Below are 16,707 nucleotides of genomic sequence, written 5' to 3' on the forward strand. Positions count from 1 at the left end.
ATTGCATGATCTTTTCAAACATTACAATCAGTTATTCCAGATCATCTAACTTACCCAAAACCAACTCACTTTTACAGCACCATTAACTAAGCTACAGAGGTTACAAGAAAATCTCATGGAGAAAATCTGTAGTTTTGTTTTTGTTTTTAGATATTAGGTCAGCTATACTTTTTCCCCCCTGTTGTTTAAAAATCACATTACTCATTAAGTAGATTTCTCATTTGTCCAGAATGGTTGTTTCCACTGAAACAACAAGGGATCTGTGCTTGGTCTTTTCTCTGCCTGGAATGTTCTTTCTCCCATATGGCTCATGCGTTCACTGCCTATAGGTCTCTGCAAAATAACCTCAGATGGAGTATCCTTTCCCGGCCACCCCAGGCTAGGCTCATTCTGGTCCCACCTTCCAGCCCACAGTACTCAACAGCCCTTTCCCCTGACTTTTCTCCATTTTTCTCTACCATCTGGCATCCTTTCCCTCTAAATATACATTTCATTTATCCATAGCCACTCAATAGAATGGAGCCTCCCCAAGGAATTCTCTATTGTGTTTGGTTCTGTTTTTGATTTGTCACTAGAACCCACTGCCCAGGAATCTCTAACATTACAGTAGGAGCTTAATAAAGACTTGCTGAATATTGACTGAATAAAGGCGTTTCGATTATTGCATTTTAGGGTCAGTTTTACACCTTTGTGAGTAATGGCCACTTAAAATAATTCTGCAGACTTAAAACGCCTGAGTGCTTATTGAAGCCCTGCTGGCTAAGGAAGCCCGAGCCCACTCATCCCATTAGCCACTCGAGTCACTACAACACCTGTGATGCACTGTTGCTTTTACTGCTGGACGCCGGCTCATCTTTGGCTGTCACCTTCTGCTTCTTGTTCATCCCTGAAAAACACCAGCAAAATCATAATTGAGGGACAAAGCTGGGTGGCACCCCTCAAATACGATCCATGGGCACTGCAAAGTTCCACCGGAGGCGAAGACCTCACTGCCTCGGGCCACGGACGGCCACAGTGGGCTCTGGAAGGAGCAGCTGCTGTGCCCTGGGAAGTCAGTGGGTTTGGGGAAGTCCCGAGGGTGTCAGAGTATACACAAGCCAGTTTGGTTTTCTCCGTACTGAAGACAGGATAAGAAATTCTCTTGCGGGACACCTGGGTGGCTCAGTCAGTTAAGCGTTTGCCTTTGGCTCGGGTCATGATCCCAGAATCCTGGGATCGAGTCCCGCATTGGGCTCCCTGCCCCGCAGGGGGCCTGCTTCTCCCTCTGCCACTCCCCCTGCTTGTGCTCTCTTTCAATCTCTCTCTCTGTCTCTCCCTGACAAATAAATAAATAAATAAAATCTTTAAAAAAAAAAAGGAAATTCTCTTGCATAAAACTGATAGATTCAGAAAATTCTTAAAACTTGGTTTTAAAAGGCTGGTAGAGCTTAAACTTTCATCCTTACCATCCGGTTAGCAGAAGCAGAAGGTAAGGAGCGGGAAACATGAACAAGGTCAGAAAAATACATTTATACTGAAACTTAAATTCATGAGTTGTTGATCTGTATTTAATTCTGTGTAGAATTTACTATATCGTCTAATAAAGAACATTTATGCAAGTTCTTTTGTCTGTGATACTCACAAGTTTGAGCTTACTCTGTTAATGCCATGACTTTTTACTGTGACAGATTTTAGACAAAACAAAACTAAGATTCATGTCTGTTTTAGAATAGATAATTTTTCTATACTTTATTTGGAAATGCCCATCTACTGTCCAGAAATGGAGAAGTATGTTGATTTTTTGTTGTGGTTGCTGTTTCAATAAAGGCTTGGTGAGAATGAATGAATTGCAAATGGTGTGGATGTAACTCTTTCCAAGTCAGAAACATATCCCCCAAAGGGGCAGAGGTGGAGAAGGTCAGGCTGAGGTACAAAGCCAAGGGTTTCAGACGTGCGCCTCTGGGAGAAGGCAAAGGCTGTTATCCTCAGAGAGGCTGTGCTGCTCTCCACCCTGTACCCTTGCAGCCTGAAAGCCAACTACGAAGCTACTTCACAGTACTTGATGACTTGGTATGTTTTTCCTTATTGGTGCTGAGGATGTATTTTCTTAAACTGGTTTTATTTTAGTTTTTTATTGCGTTACGTTTTAATGAGATTTAGAATCTGATTTATGCTGGTTTTAATTTGTTTTCTCCTTTGAATTATATTATTCTATTTCCTATATTATCTTATTCTTCCTGGAGTTTCTTTTCCTTTTTTTTAAGATTTTATATATTTATTTGTCAGAGAGAGAGAGAGAGAGCACAAGCAGGGGGAAGAGGCAGAGGGAGAAGCAAGCTCCCCCCACTGAGTAGGGAGCCCAATGCAGGGCTCGATCCCAGGACCCTGGGATCATGACCCAAGCCGAAGGCAGATGCTTAACCAACTCAGCCACCCAGGCATCCCTGGTGTTTATTTTCTTAGTGTTATTTTGGCATATTGTATTTCAAAGATCGTTGCAACAATATTTCTCAAGCCATAGGCTTTTCTACAATGTGACTTTGCCACTCTTTCCTTTGGGGACTGAGTCTAATTACCCACCCCTGAAAAATGCAGGGGCTTTGTGACTGCTCTGACCCAAAGCATATGTGGGAAGTGCCACCATGTGACTTCTGAGGCTGGGTCAAAAAAGGCCTACAAATTCCACCTGGTGCTCTTAGGGCATGTGTCCTGGAAAAGGTTGGGGTGGAACCCTGAGAAACAACTTGCTGTGGTTGAAAGAGCAAAGCAATTAGATGGGCCTGGTTAACATTTACCTGGTGATTAGACCTCTCAAGATATCCTTTTCTATAATAGAGCATCTTAAGACTTACTAACCAGGTACCACCTGAAAGACATCTCCTGAAGCTGTGTAATATAGTTATATAATTGCCCATAACATGAGCACACAAGCAAAACCAACTATATATGCAGGTATATGAATATAAAAACTTTACAAGTCTGAACGGAAATACAGAGAACACCGAGGTTGGGGGAAAGGAGAAAAAATTTCACTTGTTACTTTACACAGTTCTATGTAGTTTCAATTTCCTTTTTTTTTTTTCAATTTCTTTATAAAAGTGAACATAATTACTTTATGTTTAAATACATTATTGCTCTAAGAAAAAAAAAAGCACACCAATCATTGTAACATATTCCCCCAAATTTAAAAGTGCAAAGAAATCACCCCATATTCCACCACCTGAGGATAAGGAATGCTAATAATTTCATGATCTTTCTTTCCATATTTTGAATTTACCTCTCCAGCACATGCTTTCAATTTTTTCCAAAATAATTTTTTCATACAATTTCACCAAACAAGAAGATGTCAATAAGTAGGTTGATTTTGAGGGTGTTTTTCTAATCCTAAATTCTCCATACTGTTCAAAATGTCTTTATATGATATATAATAATCCAAAGATAAGAAGTTGGCATGATACAGAGTTACATCCCAGGATAGTGAATTGCTACAGATGAATAGTCAGTGTTCTACAGAATGCTTTGCAAATACTACATTCGCAATAGTTACTTGTGGAGGGAATAAATGTAGAAACTACTGAAAAAAGTGTAAATTAGTTTTGGAATTGAAAAAAACCACATATTCCACTTTATATACTACAGTAAGTATTACAAATTCATCCTGACATGTGAGCTTTGTTTTCACTTCTGACATGAATCAAATGAATTAAATGCAAATATATCAAATAAGCTTCAGTCACCTGATATACAATAAAAAAATCAAAACCTCACACACTTGAGGTTAGAAATGAAACACAAGCTTACCTGAGTAACCAAAAGATATGCTTGACATTGGACTGAGATAGATTCCACTCCCATACATTGCACCGTGGAGCTAAAAGGGGAACAGGTGGGAGAGAAAGTAGATAGTCAATGGTTTCAAAGGTTAATATTTTACAAAAGAAAGGAATCAGTCTCACATTGGGAGGATTAACTCTTAGAAAACGATAAGGTCTTTCCTAAAGTCTAATGTGAAAATAGTACTATTATCATCCTTGTCTTTAACATTCAGTGAGTTGATACATGAAAAGTGATAGAGAAAAAAATCCTTGATAAAGGTTTTCCACCCGACCTATGACAAAGACAGTCACTTATTATCAAGTACTATAATAGGTTTTTATGTTAATGACTCCAAAATATTGAAAATAGAACAGGCTGAATTATACACGACAAGTTTTGATGAGGACGCACATGCTAGTGTATCAACAAAGTAGCCTATTTAGATTTTCATTATGCAACACTGTCATCCCATTCCTATCTTCTCCAAACTTTTAGGTTAAGTTTCATTAGCAGAAACTCTTCAACTGGTCTAAGAAACTACTCAGAACAATTAAAATTCTCTCTCATTATTTCCACGTTCTAGGCCCCTGTACCCTATTTAGTATGAACTGAATACTAATTCAGTAAGTGTGTGTTTATGGACATTTACATTTAACTGTATCATCTCAACTGTCATCGGGAGTGTGAGATCCAGCACACGTGACGGGATTGAGCATCTCATTTTCTGACCTCTTTCCATTGTCAGGTGAAAATTAGCTGAATGAGAGTGAAGTGGGGTGTTGGAGGTGACAGGCATAAATAAAGATGAGCCCTATTATCCATGATACCCTGCTAACTTACAGTGTTGCCACGGAGACCGTGAAACAGGTAGCAGATGGCTCTTTGGTGTCCAATCTCCCTCTTGCTGATTCTTAGCTTTACCTTTCCTTATCCTAAAGTATCCACATTGGGGCAGTGCTCAAGAAATCTTGTGTTGAATTAGCAGACAGAATGCTTGTATGGTTTTACTTTCTGCATGATTAATTTTCTTCTACTGAAGTTCAAAGTGATTTTACTGTTTTCTCATAGGGAATTCAATTTCTTTTTCTTTTCATCCCTATATGGTGTACTGGTCAATTCTGCTTCAGTTATTTTATGAACATTACTTACACCTTTTAGAAATTCTATGTAATTTTTAAAGCCCACTTGCTTCCCCTTTTTCACGTAATAAAAAAGCACCAGGATTGCTTACTGAACTCTAACACTAAAGAATATATGGTCTTGTTAAAGCATTCAGAAATTTTACCTGCAGTCTAGTATTAGAAGCAACAACCAGACCATTCCTCAGGATAGAGTGCCAGTTTTCAATGTGTGAGCCACTAAAGCACAGAGGAGGGGAAGGACAAAGTAAAACCAAACATTAATAATCTAGATTCTAAAGTGGCCACAATATAATCAGTCATGTACCTTCTGAAAGTCTTGAATTTCCAAATCAAGTATCAGGCAGTGGACTGTTCAGGACTAATAGCCAACAACTAAAAGAATGTTTTCCTCCCCCACACATTTCTGGAAGATCGAGGTGAAGACATACCCCCATCAACATGAAGCCATACTCACTGAAATGCAAAGGTGCTTCCAAAGAGTTTTTTAGCAGCTCTAAAATTAGATTCTTTGGCTGGTGGACTGCTGAGAAGAAGGAATTGATGTGGAGTATGCATAAACTTCAGTTGCTGCCATTTAAAATAATGACAAATGAAAACGTCAAAATTAACATATAATCAGACTGATGACAATTTCAAATTTTACTTGTTTAAGAATTAATCGAGATTCAAGCCATACTAACTTACATTAACAGGACATTAAAAAAAAACCCTGCATAAATGATAAATCATATGGAGTTGCTGATATGATGGGTAATTCTTTAGGCTAATGGAAAAGGAACAGGAGACAGACAATCCAAAGTCATTTATATTTAGCTTTGGAATACATTCTGTAATCATGTCCAAGCAGATCTGCCTTCTTAATTATGTTTCTTTTTAAGGCTTTTATTATTGAATTCCCTAAGTATACACTCGTTATTCAACTGGGGAAATATCTGAGTTGGCTAAGGAGAAAAGAAAAGTTAGTTCAAGATTTTAAAATTGCAAAAATTATCATCATCACGCTTTATTTGCATACATTTATAAAACTGTAAATTGCCTACATTCAAATACAGTTCCCCCTTTGTTCTTGGAAAGAAATTAAAACAATCTTTTGAATTAGTTGCTTGACAAAATTTTCTAATTGCTGCCCTTTCACTTAGGAATATACTTATATAGGAGTACAAAATAAAGGAAATCTCGCAGTTTAGAGATTCACAGACAGGAGAGCTAAGATTTTGGATACTGCTCTTCTTTGTTTTCGATCAGAACTGAAATCAGAGTCCATTAGCTTCTTCCTTTATTTTGTAAGTGTATTAAGCCGATAAGGCAGTATCTTCTCCGCTATGGGAAAGTAGGGCTGTGCCGACAAGAAACTGACAATGCTAAAAAGCACATTACCTTTTTCTGGTCAATATCCAGATTTGTCCTATCACTTGTGGAATAACTAAATATTTCATACTGACCCTTCTACGTACTTAAAAGGGTCAGGGCAGCAGCCTGAATTTGAATTTGCTTTCTTGGGAAGAAAACTCGGAGCTGGTGTACATACGGTAATTTCAAACTGAAGAGTTCGGCCTAACCTGAGATTACTTCAATTTCCTGGAGAGGATGCCTAAAAATCACAGGGGTCACTTCTCCCAACCAGTCAGGACTCTTCCCATTTCTGTATGTATATGTGAAAAAACAACTTACCCTGTTAACTGGCAGTTTCACAATATGTGACCTATTACTTGAAATAACCCTGAAATTAATTAAAATAGTCCATCAGTCACAAATATATGCCAAATATATTTGACGTTTTTTTTTTCCCCTTAGTTGGTAAGTGATCGGAACTTATGTTTGTTGTAACATTAACTAAATTGAGTAAGCATTTTACTTAATTACATCACTTTGCTTTGGTTCCTGAAACAATTTAAAGAGCTTATGGAATGAAAAAGATAATATTTTAATCTGAGAACGAAGAAGTAGTTCCTTAAAACCTAAGAGATAATGATTTTTAATAATTACAACCTCAGATACCGGCAAAATGAACATTTCCAAGCATACTTTCAAAGGATGATCCCCTAGATGCAAAGCTGATTCATACATCTGCTTCCTTGGTTCTTCCCTACATTGTCTAATTAAGAATGAGTTTCTGTGAAGATCTTTTTTTTTTTTTTTTAAATATTGAGGACACTTGTGCTGATATATATACAGTGGTATATACACAAACTGTTATTAACCATATTTAGACACTGAGGTTGAAAAAAACTACATTCAGGTATCTGAAAGAACTATTTTTATGTTTTTCAGAACAGAAAATAATAACTAGGGAAAACTCTAAAGAAACATTTTGGGAAATTTTCTTCTCCTTGAAAGAAGAGTGACTAACAAGCTAAAGGAAATGATCACAAATAATTAAAAGTTAACAATCAGGTTGACTACCGGTGGGGGGGGGGATTAGATATTTGAGATTTTTACCTTCATTTTGAATATGATTTCATGTGAGAATGTAAAAAATTACAATGAAAACCTTGTGTTATTCTACTCAAACAGAATTTTAATAATAGAGCATTACAGATACAAAGAAGGAAGACTTCCAAATCTAATTTTTAAGGTTTTATTAGACTGAACGTTTATTGTAAAATCCTAAGTGAGAGTTAAGTAACCAGAATCATTCTTTCTCCTTTGCCCATCTTTCCATAATTTTTTAAAAACTTCCTGGTTGTAGCTAGATTAAATCTCATTCAGACCAATCTCTTATCACCTTTACATTTGTATTACTGCATTTATAATCTTGGTGAATTCCATAGTCTTTTAAGTTTTCAGTGATTTCAAAGAGACGTGCATAAAACCCTTAGCGGTATGGGGAGGAGGGATACTATTGCTTTCATTTTGCAAGTTAGAAACCAGAAGGCAAAGGCTTTGAAGCAGGTGTGGTAGGAGTGGGGTTCTCAACCTGCTCTTCTATTCTCAGGCAGCCTTCCTAGGATTATGCCGGACTCAAGCTATACCCCTCACCAGGCTCACTCTGAACAGAGCATCATCTGCAGCCATCAAACAAAGAGTTCATCAAATTTATACTGTTCTTGTTAAGGAAGTGAACCATACATGACATTTTGGAAAGATTTTCAATAAATGTTTGAAACTGAGTTTCGTCACTGAGTCCTCAGTTAACTAGAAAATTAAATGAACCCAAACGGCTTCACCATATTATCCAGCTAATCACATTTTTTTAATTTATTTTTTTATTTTTTTAAGATTTATTTATTTATTTTGAGAGAGTGAGAATGAGAGAGAGAGAGAGTACATGAGAGGGGGGAGGGTTAGAGGGAGAAGCAGACTCCTCGCTGAGCAGGGAGCCCGATGCGGGACTCGATCCCGGGACTCCAGGATCATGACCTGAGCCGAAGGCAGTCGCTTAACCAACTGAGCAACCCAGGCGCCCTCACATTTTTTTTTTTTTAAACTATAGACAAACTGCTGTGAAATACATCATCTATCTGTGTAGTGCATAGGATAGCATTTTCTTCCCCTTGTGATATACAAGTTTCAATTAAAGTGAGAGTCATTAAGGACTCTGTAAAATCACCGGGCCTCATAGGCTTGCGGAACTGTAGCAATGCAGGTCTTGTAAAATAGGCATTTCCCACCCCCCTCTTAAAGCAGGCAGCAGGAAATGATGCTGTTTTCATGAAGAGGAAAACTAAAATTTTGTACCATTGCAGTAGGGGATGAGCAAGGGGGTCTTGTTTATCCATCTGCTTCTTGATTTCCAGATATGGTGCCTGAAAAAAAAAGTCATTATACTTCTTGATTTTTCTTAAAAATTCCTTTTTCCCTCATGCAAATGGAAAATCAGGTTGAACAGGTATGTCTAATCTAGTTAAACCCGAAGCTCTGTGGCCGTGACATGGTCCCAGCAACAATTACCCTCATTTCCCCCCCAACACACAAGGTGCTATGAACTCTGAACTTCCATGTGGCCCAATGGGCTTGCCCAAACATTTTGCTCCAGAGGCTTCATCAAGTTTTAGCCTGGCTCCCACACACTAGGCCATGTCTAAAGGTGATCCCAGGCCCCTGGCTGAGTCTCTGCTCAAGAAAACGTGATGCTGCCCAACCACAAAGGTACCTACCTTGTACCCACCCACACTGCTAGCCTTCCAGTAATTCTCTACTCATCCCCCTGCTGTAATTTCCTGCTTCCCCACAGCCCCCTATTTCTACTTCTCCATAGCCCCCTTTTGTTCCCTCTCTGCTCTCCCTTTAAAAACCTCAGTCACTTCTGTCTTCCTTGGAGGTGACCTCGCTCACACTGCAAGTCTCTCTCCCCCACTGCAGTCCTCGAATTAAATCTCTCGCTACCTTTAACAAGTGTCAGGGGCTGTCTCTTTTTGATGATGACTCTTTTTAACTTTTAACATTAAAGCAAAACTTGTAAGAGCTACTACTCACGCTCGTATCTGAAGGTACTGACTTAGGTGCAGAGAAAACTGGACAAAATAAGAAGAGCCCTTCTTTTCAAAGTATTTAGTGGAATTTACCCAATTAACCTTTTCATAGAACAAAAGGAAATCTGTCTGTGATAATTTGTGTCTATCTACAGAGCAGTACCTTCTAGAAAATAGGACAGTATAATGTTATATTTATTTGGAGAGGTGTAAAGGATTTGACGCAGTAAAACCTGGCAGCATCCCTGTGGAGTGCAGACTGGAAGGGGGTGCAGTGTCACCATTTACCATCTTGACAGTGAAGAAGCTAAGCGTCAAGCAATTAAGCAACTTGCCCAAGGTCACAGGCCACATCATTGATGAGCAAATTATACAACACACGCCTCTTGAGTTCCTAGGCTGACACTCAATCGTCTCCACTGCCTTCTATTAAAATAGCTTACACATGACTCAGAATAACGGGAGAAAATTTTGGCAGAGGGCTGATACCAGAGTCAGAATTTTGTAGCTATTTTTATCCAAGAATGATCTGGGTCTAGGGTATATAGTACGATAAATACCCTATTATCACCAAAGTCTTTGGTAACTAAAAAATATTTACTTAACTTTGTGTAAGCCATTGGAATAGGTTCATTTTTCCCCCTAAGTGGAAATGTATTTCATTGTTTTCTTTTCCTTATATAAATAATAATATTGGTTTGCAGAGGAATTCAGGTAATAGAGAAGAGTATGGGCATAGAAAAACAACGAGCAAGGATGATGGTTTTTAAGCAAATGATATAACTTGTGAATTAAGGATCTCTTCGTTTAACATTGTCTGACACATTATTTGTTGAACAAGTGGATGAATATTTGACTACATGGAATAAATAACTGTCAAAAGACTCAAAACTCAAATTTGGAAATGTAAAAATGTACTCTGGGAGCACATTTTCAAATACAGTAGGGGTGATGGCAGGGGTGAAGGGAGGAGTGACAGAGAAGCTTTGTGGGCCTTAAGACTGAAGGAATCCAATACTCTCCCCAAAGACAGAAATGACCCAGGGTAATACTCGGTATAAGCCTCCAGGGTGTCTATGGCAGTGCAAGCCTTGAAACGGCCATACATATGTAAACCAAACCCATAATGTGTATTGTTGTCAATTATGGATTATTAATTTCTACTTATCATGATGAGTTTTAAGCCTCTCTCCAAATCTTTGGCAGTGGAAAGGCCTCAAAAATCCAATAGCATGTGCTTTTCTAAGAGCCGGACTACAGCCCAGTGATACGTTAGACTTTCATAATAAGCCACAATCTTTGCTCATCAAACACCTCACCAAGCCTCCCTAAATGGCTAAAAATATAAACTCATACTCTCGGGGAGGCTTGTGTCCTCCAAAGTTGTTTTGAGATTCTATTTGATAGAATATTTGTTTTTATTTTGACATTAAAATAGTGTGTTAAAATTACTACCATTAATTAAAATGGACAGTCTAGGCAGACAAATGGTACCAGATTTAACCTTTGCTTTAAGGTATTCTGACACACCACCACACACTCCAATTGTTGCAGAAATCATTAGGATTATAATCATTCAATTACCCTCCAAAAGTCAAAGTGGTAGCCCACCAATACACTGATGTAATTTAATTAAAACATCCTAGTACAACACAATTTTAATTTTTAACATATTTTAATTATACTCCCGTCTAATAGAAAAATCTACAGTTCACTACATAGCCAGTACTCAAGACATTTTTAAAATATGATTTCACTCAAGCAAAACTGAACTGTACAAGACCACAAGATGATACACTTACTTGTGTCATTTCTCTAATAGAAGTTATGCTATCCAGTGCTTTCATTACTCGATCATAGTTCTTCTTCTGTTTGAATGGAAAAAAAAATAGTATTCACTATAAGCCTTTGCAAGCCTACGTGTTACTGGAAAAACATATTTTCCCTGTATGTGAATTTCCCATCAGAGTCGATTTGAAAGCAGTGACTGGGTTGTGTCCATAAAAGGGAAGGCCTTAATAAGATGATTCTAGGATGTAGGATATATAACTGAGTTAGAGGGAAGAAAATAGAAAACAATGCCAATCCTAATATAAGTACATAAAATCATGTTTAGTCCATAGGGGGAAAACTATAAATATAAAAAAGATATTGGGCTCTTGATTCTTTGTGTCACCAAAAAAATTAAGCCATGATGAATAAAGTAAGAACAGAATCCTTCTAAAATACAAAAATCCACTTTAAGTCTTACAATATCATTTTGCTTTTATTTTCTTTTGATTGAAAGATTGTTACCAAAAGAGTATGACTAGTGAGTGTATCAATGACACCATACATTTAACTGATAATTCATCTTTTTTTTTTTTTTTTTTTTAAGATTTGACTTACTTATTTGACAGAGACACAGAGAGAGAGGGAACACAAGCAGGGGGTAGTGGGAGAGAGAGAGGCAGGCTTCCGGCGGAGCAGGGAGCCCGATGCGGGGCTTGATCCCAGGACACTGGGATCATGACCTGAGCCGAAGGCAGACGCTTAACGATTGAGCCACCCAGGCGCCCCTGATAATTCATCTTTAAGTATACTCTAACTATGTGTACTCTTGCCACTTATGAAGGAAGGAAAGCTTTTCCAAGGACATTTTACATAGCCATTGTTACTACAAAATGATTTCAAGATGGATAGTAAGAGAAACTAAGGCAATTTTAGCTCTCATGCAATTTGAAAATTTTGCTATTTCAGAAGGATTCTGCCTCATCTCCACAAATATTCATAAAATTGTTTTCTCAAAAAATGCCAGTTGATCGACAATATGGACTAAACTTTCACTAATCTTCAGATAACTGGGGAAAAGGCAAGGGATGATTAGGTAAAAATACAAAAGAAAGCAAAAATCAGTCCTTTTACCCACAACCCTTAAAATTACCATGAGGTTACATTAAGCTAGACTCTCAAAACTATATAATGAAATTAATCATATCAACCATTACCACCCAGTTTGTTACTGCTATTTACCTGCCTTTCATGCAAATGGGATGTGTAAAGATCGCAATTTGAGAGGATGAAATGGATCTAGTTTCATAAAGATGAAGTTCTGAAAGTGATTTTAAAAGATGAAAGGACAGGGGAAATAATAGGATATGGGAAAGACTGAAGGAGGCAGTAATAGAGTTTGTGGGAAAAGAACGGTATTTACTAAATGGATAGAGTCCACAACGGGTCAGGGATGGGCCTGATGAGGGAGTGAGTTAGACGGAAAGAGGGAAGCTGGCAGCTCTAAAATCTCAGCGGCTGTTACAGGGGGCGGGAGGGGTGTATGAGAAGTACTCACCCTGGGGTTGAAGGCCAGCATCTGAGGATCGTTAGGATCCACCACAGAAGGATATGGCTCGAAAATGACAACTTTTCTAGGAGATTCCAGTGCAGACCTACACATGGATACTAGTAGATCTACCACCTTGAAACACATACATAAGACAGTTAGCATCCTTTGCGATTCAGCGCGTGCTTTGGCATTGCTCCTCCCGCTCGTGGTTGCGGAAGTTAAGTAGGAAAATCTCAAAACTGCTATCAACTTTATGGCTTCAGACCACAGCTGACCAAACTTGACCATTAACTTGAAATAACTGACATGTGTTGCTTCCAGTAACGTCCTAGTATCTCTTTGTCATGAACTCTCTATGCCCTCACATTGCTCTAGGTTCTGTGGCAGATATGCACAAGAAAGACAGGTCCTCTCTTTCATGGAATTTACATTCTAATGGAGAAGATGCATAACAAAATAATCAGTTAAATATATGCTCAGATACATTTCTGGTAGTGTTGAATGCTGTAAAGATTAAGCAGGTGTTAGAGACTAAGGCAATAGGGAGTGCTGTTTCAGAGCGGCTAGGAAGGTGGTGATATTTCAACAGAGACCAGAGTGAAGACAGACAGTGAGACAGAGCTCTGGGAGAAACTACTCCAGGTGACGGAAACTGCAAATTCAGGGGATGAGTCTGATGCGTTCCAAGAACCGTAAAGCTCCTGACATCATCTTACTTCTTCCTACTCTCTGCCTCAGGCCATTCATGACCTTTGGTATGCTAAATATAATGGCTTTATTCCTATGTTCTTCTGTGACCTCTTAACACAATTTACTAAGAGGCAGTGCCATTTAACAGTTAGGAGCAAAGCCCCCCTTCTCCAGTTCCCAAAACAATATGCTTCTGGCAAGTCAATCGAGAAAACGGACACTGTCTAAATGGAGAGAGGGCGCCCGAACAGACACATCAACAGTGTGAAGACAGGGGACATCATAAGGAAAGCAGTGGACTTAATCTTTATAGAGAAAAATATTTCTAGAAAGCTTTTAGACAGGCATTTAAAAAATGTAGAGTAAGAGTAAAACAATTTTTGATTCTTGTGGTTCGGGTACTGTGACCTAATGACCATGCGCTCACTATGTTGTGTGTATACTCACAAAACATATCCACCCAATCACAGCATCCAGAATTTCCAGTGACCTAAAATAATCAGCAACACTCAAGCCATTGGGTATATGATAAGTAACCCTTCCCAAAGTACACAGACATACACCCCACAAGACTCAGAAAACAGTAGAACTGAAAGAGCTAATATGTTTCCAACACACTACACCCTTTGTGTGTGTGTGTGTGTGTGTGTGTGTGTGTGTGTGTGTGTGTGTGTGTGGTTTCCAAGCAATAGATATAATAAAGACATAATAAAATCCTTTTTGTCTTCTGCACCCACACTTACACTCCTTCTACCTCAGACAGATGCACTTTAACCTAGACACAAATTGTTTTTGGCATTTTCTGGTCTCTCAATAAAAGAAAAATCCAAATAAAAACTCCTGAAAAAGAATAATCAGCAAAATAAAACAGTCTTTTCTGGAACTCTGGTGGTGGGGAGGGAATTGGTACTATCTTATAAAGATTTTTAAGAATTACAAGTCACAGTATGCAACTGAAGTGTTAGAAAAGTACATGCCCTTTCCTTTAATAAAGGGTCAAATGATCTTTGATAAGGGTACTAAAACCACTCAGTGGAAAATAATAGTTTTTTCTATGAATGATAGTGGGAAAACTGGCTAACCATATGAAAAAAAAATGAAGTTGAACCTTTATCTTATACCATACACAAAAATTAACTCAAAATGGAATAAAGACCTAAACATAGACCTTAAACTACAAAATTCCTACAAGAAAACATGAGGGAAAAGCTTCATGACATTGGACCTGGCAATGATTTCTTGGCTTGACAACAAAGCACAAACAATAAAAGCAAAAATAGACAAATGGGACTACATCAAACTTAAAAACTTTGGTGCATCAAAGGACACAATCAATAAAGTGAAATGGCACGGGATGGGAGAAAACATTTGCGAATCAGATATCTGAAAGCAGGTTAATATCCAGAATATATAAAGAGTTCCTACAACTCAACAAGAAATCAAATAATTTGATTTAAAAATGGGCAAAAACCCCAGATAAACAGTTCATTAAAGAAGACAAACAGATGGCAAACAGCCCATGAAAAGATGCTCAACATTATTAATCATCAGAGAAATGCAAATCAAAACCAAAATGAGATATCACCTCACAACCATTAGGATGCCTACTATCAAAAAACAAAAACCAAAACCAGAAATTAACAAGTGTTGAGCGCGTGAAGAAATTGGAGACTTTGTGCACTGCTGATGGGATTATAAATTGGTGCATCTGCTACAGAAAACACTATGGAAGCCCCTCAAGAAGTTAATAATAGAACTTCCATATGATCCTGCTGGAAGTGACAATCCCACTTCTGGATATATATACAAAATAACTCAAAGAAGGGTCTTAAAGACCCATCTGCAACCCATGTTCACAGCAGCATTATTCACAAGAGCCAAGAGATGGAGGCAACCAAAATGTCCATTGACAGTTGAATGGATAAACAAAATGTGTGGTATTTTTACATTTTGAAAATTCTGAAAAATTATTCAGCCTAAAAAAGGAAAATTCTGTCACATGCTACAACATCGATGAACCTTGAGGACATTATGCTAACTGAAATAAACCGGTATAAAATAAACCACAAAAAGACAAATACTTTAAGATTCCCCCTATGGGGTATTTAAAGTAGTCAAATTCATAGAAACAGAAAGTAGAATGGTGATTACTGGGGCTGGAGGAAGGGGGCTACATAAGGGGAGTTGTTTAATGGGTACAGAGTTTCAGTTCTGCAAAATGAAAAAGTTATGGAAATCCGTTTCATGACAAGTTGAATATACTAAACACTACTGAACTGTATGCTTAAAAAATGGTTAAGATAGTAAATTTTATGTTATATGTTTTTTATCACAAGATAAAGATACAAATAGATACAATAGTAATAACCTGAACGATGTATCCCTTTCAATCAAATATTTATTAAACACCTTGTGCCAGAAGCATCAAAACTACCAAAAATTATATGCATTCTTCTGCCAATAATTTCATCATTGGAGTCAAGTAAACTATAATGAAATAACAGACATAGGGGGTAGAGAATTCAATTAGAATATTTCTGCTACGTAGATGTTCTGAGCCAACTTAAAAGAAATAGCGTAACTACCATAGCAAAATCTCATGCTGTCCACCAAAGCCTCCTACTCCTTCCTTCCCAAGAAGAGAGCTATTGACGGGAGGCAGCTGCTCGACGGGAGGCAGCTGCTCTGCGTGCGACATTTCCACCCCTTTTGCCTACGTAAGGCTGCGTGATTAGTTTTAACCAATGGAATTGGATCAGCAGTGGAAAAGGGTGGAGCTGATGGAGCTGATGAAGAAACAGGTGCACCTTCTTCGCTTTTACCTCTGCCTCTGCTGTATGCCATGTACCTAAGACAGCAGAGCCACACAATGGAAAGGGTCCAGTTAACTCAATCATCACACAGAAAGCCGCCCAACAAACATTCTAACTGGACAGTTGTGGGAGCAAGAAGTAAAAATGTGTATCATCTTATGCCACTGTAATTTTATGATTTATCTGTTACAGAAGTTAGCAGGTAGAATTTTTGAACAAGAAAAGGTCTGTATAACACTGTTTGGATTTGTATTCATTTGCACGTTAATTTTTCCATGGAGTAAAATGTCTACTTTAAAAAAAATAAAACGTAACGAATGACTATGCTTTTTTTTACCCCAAATCATGTATTTCCCCACTCCCAGCATTTTAAATGATTCTTTTTCTTAAAAAAAAAAAAAGATTTTATTTATTTATTTGACTGAGAGAGAGACAGCGAGAGTGGGAACACAAGCAGGGGGAGTGTGAGAGGGAGAAGCAGTCTTCCCTCTGAGCAGGGGGACCGAAGTGGGGCTCGATCCCAGGACTCTGGG

The 16,707-nt window shown here is 38.1% G+C and overlaps 1 protein-coding gene across 4 annotated transcripts in view; it reads right to left on the bottom strand.

The window, feature by feature from the left end:
- Positions 1–16,707, bottom strand: part of PARP8 (poly(ADP-ribose) polymerase family member 8) — a 175,809-nt gene that overhangs the window by 16,644 nt on the left and 142,458 nt on the right. For all 4 annotated transcript variants that reach the window (XM_027605409.2, XM_027605408.2, XM_035727635.1 and 1 more), the window contains 8 exons: positions 12,678–12,803; positions 11,152–11,217; positions 8,616–8,683; positions 6,609–6,657; positions 5,392–5,504; positions 5,081–5,153; positions 3,781–3,850; positions 813–886 (listed from right to left, as the gene is read on the bottom strand). In XM_027605409.2, the coding sequence (XP_027461210.1) occupies positions 813–886; positions 3,781–3,850; positions 5,081–5,153; positions 5,392–5,504; positions 6,609–6,657; positions 8,616–8,683; positions 11,152–11,217; positions 12,678–12,803 (639 nt within the window). The remainder of the gene's footprint in view (positions 1–812; positions 887–3,780; positions 3,851–5,080; positions 5,154–5,391; positions 5,505–6,608; positions 6,658–8,615; positions 8,684–11,151; positions 11,218–12,677; positions 12,804–16,707) is intronic.

Source organism: Zalophus californianus, chromosome 5 (genome assembly GCF_009762305.2).
Source record: "Zalophus californianus isolate mZalCal1 chromosome 5, mZalCal1.pri.v2, whole genome shotgun sequence".
Taxonomy (NCBI): domain Eukaryota; kingdom Metazoa; phylum Chordata; class Mammalia; order Carnivora; family Otariidae; genus Zalophus; species Zalophus californianus.